The sequence below is a fragment of the Antrostomus carolinensis genome, unplaced genomic scaffold, assembly GCF_000700745.2.
Source record: "Antrostomus carolinensis isolate BGI_N321 unplaced genomic scaffold, ASM70074v2 scaffold55298, whole genome shotgun sequence".
NCBI classification, from domain to species: Eukaryota; Metazoa; Chordata; class Aves; order Caprimulgiformes; family Caprimulgidae; genus Antrostomus; species Antrostomus carolinensis.
In genome coordinates this window covers 1,476-9,042 of record NW_010333462.1, presented here as the reverse complement: position 1 = coordinate 9,042, position 7,567 = coordinate 1,476, and the positions used below count along the sequence as shown (strand labels likewise).

Sequence of the window (7,567 nt, the reverse complement as noted above, 5' to 3'; positions counted from 1 at the left end):
GCAAGGCCAGCCCGTGGCGGCAGCAAGGCCACAGGCCAGACCCTTCCCGGCACTGCAACCTACTCCCCAGCCCCAGATAAGCTTATCAGGGGCACACAATGCAGCCAGCACCCACAGGGTGGGCACCTGCAGCTCAACCGAAACGTGCCCAGCTCAGGGCCGGGGTACATGCTGCCCTGAGGACAGACAGCAAAGAAAAGGACCCACTCGACAGCTCAACTGGGGGCTGCAGCAGGGGCTTGGAAGGGGGGCAAGAGGGCAAGCCTAGGGTGCCCCTGGAGGGAGCTGTGCCACCCAGGAGCTTCCCCCCAGGGCTGGTGAGCTCAAGTGGGAGCAGGGTGCTTGCACTAGTCTCCTGCACTTCCCCCAGCGTTGCCAGCTGTGCCCAGGCATGACCCACCCTGAGGGACTACCACTGCACCCACAACCCCAGCGACGCCACCGGCAGCCTGCTCCCCAGAGCACCAGGCACTGCCTCTGCCACGATAGCCCTAACTTCTAACAGGATCTTCCTACAAAGCTTTGGGGTTACTTTTTCCGCTCCAGCTTTGGGCTGCCAGGGAAGCACCAACCCATAGACCTGCCTGGATCTGATGCCCTGAGCAGATGTCCATGCCCCTAGGGTGGAAAGCCCAAGAAGGGATCTGCTCAGGAAGGAGCTGCCTAAGTTAGGCAGGGATGGGGCACCTGAGGCCACCGTTCCATTTGAGGGACAAGCCCATCCATCCCTATGCTGGGTCTTATGCCCTGGCATGGTGAAGTAGATGGTGCCACCTGGCATGGAGCTGTAGCCCTTCGGGATGGGGAGATGGTAGCTCCATAGGATGGGGCAGGAGGAGGTGGTGGTGCCCATCGAGGCCATGGAGCCCACAGCAGGGATGGGGCACCTGAGGCCACCGTTCCATTTGAGGGACAAGCCCATCCATCCCTATGCTGGGTCTTATGCCCTGGCATGGTGAAGTAGATGGTGCCACCTGGCATGGAGCTGTAGCCCTTCGGGATGGGGAGATGGTAGCTCCATAGGATGGGGCAGGAGGAGGTGGTGGTGCCCATCGAGGCCATGGAGCCCACATGGGAGGGGGAGGGGCAGCCTAAGGCCCCTCCCCCACAACTCACCCCAAGAGCATGTGCACCCCATGCTGCACTCCAGCACCATTTGTTTCCAGTACAATTACTGGGGAGTGAGTGCTTCTCCTCTGGGGTTGGCACTAGCAGGGGCACAGCAGCAATTCAATGGGTTTTGCATTTTTTCCTCAAACTCTGGGCACAATATCTGCACATCCTCCAGCAGCGCTGCTGAGGTCTGTCTGCCTACGGTACTTGGATTATTGCTTGTGCACTTTGGGTTTTCAGTACTCCTTCCTCATGCTTTTCCTGGGGAAATTCTGCTGCTGCATGTAAGGATTTGTCTGGAGAAGGCGGAGAAGTCTGGGGGTTTGAGAGACCACCAGCAGTGGTCCGTTAGACTGGATACTACGTGCACTGTAGTTACCTGCTTGAAGAATGGACCAAATACTCAGCGTAGTTACTGCATCGCCACTGAGCAAAAGCAGAAATAAGCTTAGTCCAAGTGCAGAAAGGGGAGAACTTCAGTGCCTGGGCAGACAATGAATCTGAAGCAGTATGCAATAATCCCCTTCATCCTCACAGAAAGGACTTGGGAGAGCTCTTACCAGATTTAAGGGGTTACAAGAAGCTTAGAATTCAACATATTATGTTTTTATCTACTGGGAAGTGGTCTCTGCTTTCCTGAGATCTGCTTCTAGGCAGCTGGTCACAGTGAGTCAGGTGAAGAAACTCTGCATCTACCTACCAACTACCTATTTACCTTCTGCAAATCAAGATGCCACCAGTTGCCATGTTGTCAACTCAGCCTGTATTTCCAGCCCCTGAACAAAACCTGATCTCTCTGGCAACCCTCCTGGAAAAAGTGTGCTAGAAGTGGTAGAACTAATCCAGAAGGAAAAAAAAAAAAAAAAAAAAAAAAAAAGAACAACGGAGACACACACAAAAAAAAAGGCTAACATTTGGCCGGGACTTATTAGACCTCGTATCGCAGATGACTGCGCATCAAAACCCTCTCCCAAACCCTAACTGCATCCACGTGCTCATGACGTGACCCTGAAAAAGATGCATCACTGGGCACAGCAGCAGCTACCGATGACAACAACATACAGCCTCTTCCAAAATTCTCACACACAACCTATAAATACTGTTTGCCTTTTATTGAATATTCAGGTAAATATTTCACATTAATACAGGCTACATAAAGTAGAGCCACTATTCCACATGAATTTTACTCAGCTTTTCTTTTTAAGTATGTAAACAATTATAGATGTATTTACCATCCTAAAAGGTTGAAATCATGTAATCAGATAGTTCTCTGCTGCATACAAGGAGCGTTCAGTAGTGTTTAGCCAAAAGCACTAGTTTAGTCTGATTTTTAATTTTAATGGCTAAACTAACTAGAGAACAGAATCAGTTTGTATAGGTAAATCAATTTGTTCTTATACAATGGGCAATCAAGTTTCCATTTTTTACAGCCCACAGAAAAATTCCTTAGTTAGGCACATTAAAAAAAATCCCCAAGGTTCTTCAAGATCATAAAGATTCTCAAACAAGGCTAAAAAAGAATAGACACCCTTAAATCAGTTGACGTACTTGAGATGCATGTTTCCAATGTGAGGTGCCCAGGTGCCAGGCCAAATCTACAGCAAAAAATAAAAAGACAAGTCTATTATGAAAACAAATAAAGGTTCCTTTAACAGAGCATTTAACCACAAGAGGGCAAGCTTAAGGCTTCCCCCTAAAACACAATCAGACCATCCAAATGCTGGGAGCCCTCTTCACCTCTGGCCAAGGTTTGACTGACAACCTGCAAGATGCTGAGCAAGGATATAAACTCTCTCACTTATAACAGCTGATTACCTGGCTGAGCAGTCTTCAAATGCTGTGTACTTTACCTGAAAGGTTTGGTACAGAGAGCACCATATATTTTTTTTTATAAACACACAGTCTGTAGGGGAACAGTCATGCAAACAACCTCAATTCTAGTACCAAAGAACTGAAAAAATAGAATTCACCCATCCAAAAATGAAGACGAACAAAAAGCCCAACACCGCAACAAGCCCCAGGTAAGCAAAGGAGGGAAAAGGCAGCCACACTACCTGCTGAGCATCCGTACATTCTGTCGAGTTCTGGACAACTTTGATCATGGGGTTCCAGGCGGGATCTGGAGTATGGAGCCCGTTGAAGAGAGGGCCTCCTGGGCCATCCGCTAGCTGAGGGTGCGAGGGTATGAGAGTGCCGCCATACATGGAGATTGGTAGGCCCTGAAGGAAGAAGAGAAAGCACCATCGGTGAAGAAGGCAGTGGCTGTGAAGGATGACCATGGCACTGCGTTTGCCAAAATGACGGGCAGTTCACATCTGTACGTAACATTCACCTACTGGCAAATCTCTCAGCACAGTGAGGGAATGGGGCACTGCTGCACACCTAAGCAGAGTGTGGAATACGGTGACTCTTCAGAGCTTGAGACTCAAGTCAGTTTACTCACTTTTCTGAAATTACACTTGCCAAGTGTGTGTGTATGCAGCAGTCTCTGCATAGTGCTTTCAGATGGTCCTGTAAAGCCAAACACAGCAGCTGTACAAAGTGATCTCGGCGCTCCCTCCTCTTATCTCTGCAATGCATGACAACTCTGGCGCAGGGAGGGCTGCAGCCAGGGGCTGCGCTTCAGCAAAGCCCACATACAGTTTCAGCCTACGATACTCTGACTTAAAGATTTTCTATAAATTACTAATGGCCATCTAAAATATTCTTCCAGTTCAGAAAGAGCAAGTTAGAGCAGCTTTTTGCAATTATGAGATTTCTTTCCCATGTTTGAATGACTGCTGCTCTGCAATTAAGATCCCAAGAGCATTATGCAACAGGTACTCCTGAAACATGCTGTGAGCAGTGGTGGCTGAGCTGCCTCATCTGTCTGCCTCAAGCTACTTTCCACCATTAACACGCAAGGCATTGAATTCCAAGTGTCCCTCTCGTCCTGCCCCTTTCTGAAGAAAGGCCTGAAGTATTCACAGGTATCATCTGTACTGAAAGCATTAAGAAAGCCTTTAACTAGCCTCAAGAGCTGAGCAAGCCTTATGAAACATTTCCGAGTGACTGAGCCTCTGAGAGAGGAAACACTGCAGAGCGATGGAGGCATTCGGCTACTTGACAAGGGAATATTTGCAATCTACAAATTCTGATTCTGTTTACATGCACCACCAGGCCTGGGCACCTTTTCTAGTCAGTACTGGGATGGAAGGAGATTCAGGACTAGGTGTGGAAAACAATGGTGGAAGAGGCACACACACAGAGTCTAAACAGGCAGAACAGGAGATACAACAAAGTCCTTGGTCATTTTAGACAGTAAACCCAATCCTCTGTAACTTACTTTAGAAAAATCGACAAAACTATTTGGCATAGGTTGGTGGAAAATATTTGAGGGAGCCACTATTCCAGAATCATCTCTCTCCATTGGCTGATGCTGAGAAAATGTGCCTGGGTCCGACAGCTGCTGATGCATCGGATGATTTCCCATGACAGGCTGAGACCAACCTGACAAGCCTTCTGGAAATGAGGAGATTGAAAATGGCTGATTACAATTCATCAAAAATACTCTGGAGTAGAATTCAGCAGCTGCGCACACTCCTACATACATCCAAAGCCTCCCCAAAAGCACACAACCACAGAGGTATCTTAGGGCTCTGCTCTGAGACACACACACACTTTCTTTCCCTCCAGCTCCCACATCCTCATGTACCACAGGAAAAAGTTACACTTCTGACAGGGGCAAAAACAGGGAAAGAAGAGAGACTGGTGAGGCCAGGCAAGTTTGGCCAGGCCCATGCCATCTGCATGTACATTCATCTTGATCCTCCAGACAAGTGTGGAGATAGTGGAGAGTACTGGTAACTGGAAGTTTCAGGTGCCCACAGTGGAACACCTAAGATCCAGTAAACCTCCAAGCACTGTCTGTGAACACATATAAGCTTGAAAAAACACAGCAATGCTGATACACTAGGTTAACAAAAGTATGGAGGGTTTCACTAAAAAATATAACAAATGCAGGACTATTAAACATTTGTCTTTAAAATTACCAATGGAAACACTCTGCACCTCAAATGCTGCAGCACCACAGTAGGAACCTCAAACTATCAGGAAACTTCAGTTGTTTCAAAGACATTATTTTGAAACTGGGTCTGCCTGGAACAGAAGTTACCCCATACTATTCAGGAGTCACAGGGAGATCAATGCAAAAAATCAGCATCCAGAGCTACGTGTTTCTGGATGCATTAGCTGCACCACAGCTAAAATTTTAAAGTGTTAATGGAAAGCAAACTAGAAACTTGGGTGGAGGCAGCTCGCCTTTTAGGCCAAGGGTCAGACTTGGAAATGGACCCCTTAACAGATAAAAGTTGTTTACTTTTTAAATTCCCTATCATTCCATAGGCTTAAAATGAAATTTCTGAACTGTTCTCAGAGTTTGCAAGTGCACTCTGACAGATAAACTAGGCTGGGTGAGAACCACCTCCATCAGGAGAGAAAACCACAGTACTTTCATTGACGCGCACTCTCTCGCCACTGACATTAGTTCTCCCTTCAGCAGAGAAGGAACTTTATTTCTCCTCCCCAACCTTCTTTTCAAATGTAGCACTTCCAAAAGGCCCCAGAAGTTTCTTTAGGCTTCCCCAGGCTGTAGGACAGACTTACCAGATACACTGTTAACTCCAAAGGACCAAATACCGCTGTGACCAACAGGAGCTGTGAAGTTGGTTCCTAAGGGTGTAGGAGTGACCGATCCTCCCTGTCGAATTCGAGCCAGCCTTTCTGTTCCGATGGGAGGGGGTACCTTTCGATCTTGATTGGCGTTACCCGTTTTTGGCTGGCCCAAGTTAGAAGGTGCAGAAGCAGCTGAAAGAGGCGAAGATGATCCTGACGAAACTGATGGAATAGGAGATTCACCTGCTGAAAAGAGTATTTCTCTTGCTTAATTACACACAAAGCACACAAGCTAGAGAGCATAAATGCTACCCACTCTATCCCCCCAATATTATCTCAAAGCAAATGACAAAAAGGTTTTAAAGCCTTTTTTGGCAAGCATTCTTCAAGTCTTTCACAGAAATTCTGCACAGAGTTTATTTTAATTCTAAAATGAACATTGTAACACAAATGCTTTCAGCCAACAGAATTGTGATATTCTCATGACATAGCAGTACATCTAAATTAATTACAAGAAAGAATAAGAAACATGGAAGAGTTTCAGGAAGAGGTGAAAACATCAGCCAAAATACCATAAATATCTAAACAGCCTGGTTTTGGTAACCACCACTTCCAGCAGAAGAGAAATTAGACAGCTTCCCAAAGCCACATGTGTAACGCTTTTACGTTAAGTCCCACCAACTTCAGAAGTGTCACTGACTCTTGGGAAATCCAACTTCCTTTGAGCACTCATTTAAATGTTTCGGTTCTTAAGCTCAGAGTGGCAATGAAGCTGCATGCAGTGACAAGAAAAGCCTCTTCACTTAAGATTCTGAATCAAAGACCCATATTTTCTCTAAAGCTACTTCCATGTTCTTCCCATTAGGAGGAAAACCCACTGTTACCTTGGATGATGCTTAAAGATTTTGGAAAATTTTAAGCAACATGAAAAAATTCCAGAATCCCAATTAAAAAAAAAAAAAAAAAAAAAAAAAAAGGAAAGAAGAAAAAAAGGCAAGTATAACTTCAAACCATGGCAAACATGACATTTTCACCTAATATTACACTCATACTACTTAAAGGGGAATCTTTAGCTTGATATAATAACCTCCACTCCCCCACAGCTTCATGCCCTCTCCTCTCAGAGCCTACAATGACTGATTTTTTTGCCCAAGTATGCCTTTAGTAATGCTACCAGAACTAGTGGCATTTTACATGGGAAAAAACACAAAACAGTACAGCTTAGGATTTGCAAGCCGTCCTGACAGCTGCTAAAAGCAATTGGAAAGCATTTTGTGCATCACTGGGTAATTTCCCCTCAAGTTACAAATCTACTAAAGACAATAGCTATGAATTTATAGTTAACTAAGACAGACCCATGAAGTTCCTACATGAATTTGTTGCGCTTGTCCAAGGATGTGGTGAAAAATGCTGTCTGTTAAAGCTGGGAGTCCCAACAGGCGCTGGCCCTTGAAGGTAAACCCGTGCTCCTTGTATGTTTGCTGAAAAGCCTGTCAAAGGACCTGAAGAAGAAGTTGTAGAGCTGTTGGATGGATCTAGAGAGGGTAAGCCTGAAATAAACATAAATTTGATTAAATATGTCTCTTTGGGAACCTGCTTCAAAGCACCAGAGAGAGCTAGTGCTCCAAATATAATTAAAGCATCTCATCACCTTCAGGGGTATCTGCACATGGTAAATTCATTTTACAGGTGCATGATTCTCCCTCAGAAACTGACAGAAGGCACTTCTGTACGCTCTCTGTTTTGGCCTGAAGTTTTAACAAAAACAGCCATCCCTTTGGTCGCTGAAAGTAAATGATCT

The 7,567-nt window shown here is 45.8% G+C and overlaps 1 protein-coding gene across 1 annotated transcript; it reads right to left on the bottom strand.

Annotated features, from left to right (window-relative positions):
- Positions 1–2,276: 2,276 nt before the first annotated feature.
- Positions 2,277–7,316, bottom strand: LOC104529509 (ankyrin repeat and KH domain-containing protein 1-like; the record flags this gene model as incomplete). Its single annotated transcript, XM_029086452.1, has 5 exons — positions 2,277–2,708; positions 3,168–3,332; positions 4,439–4,614; positions 5,758–6,009; positions 7,137–7,316. Coding segments are annotated over 5 exons (833 nt in total), but the record flags the coding sequence as incomplete, so codon positions are not given.
- Between the last annotated feature and the right edge of the window lie 251 nt (positions 7,317–7,567).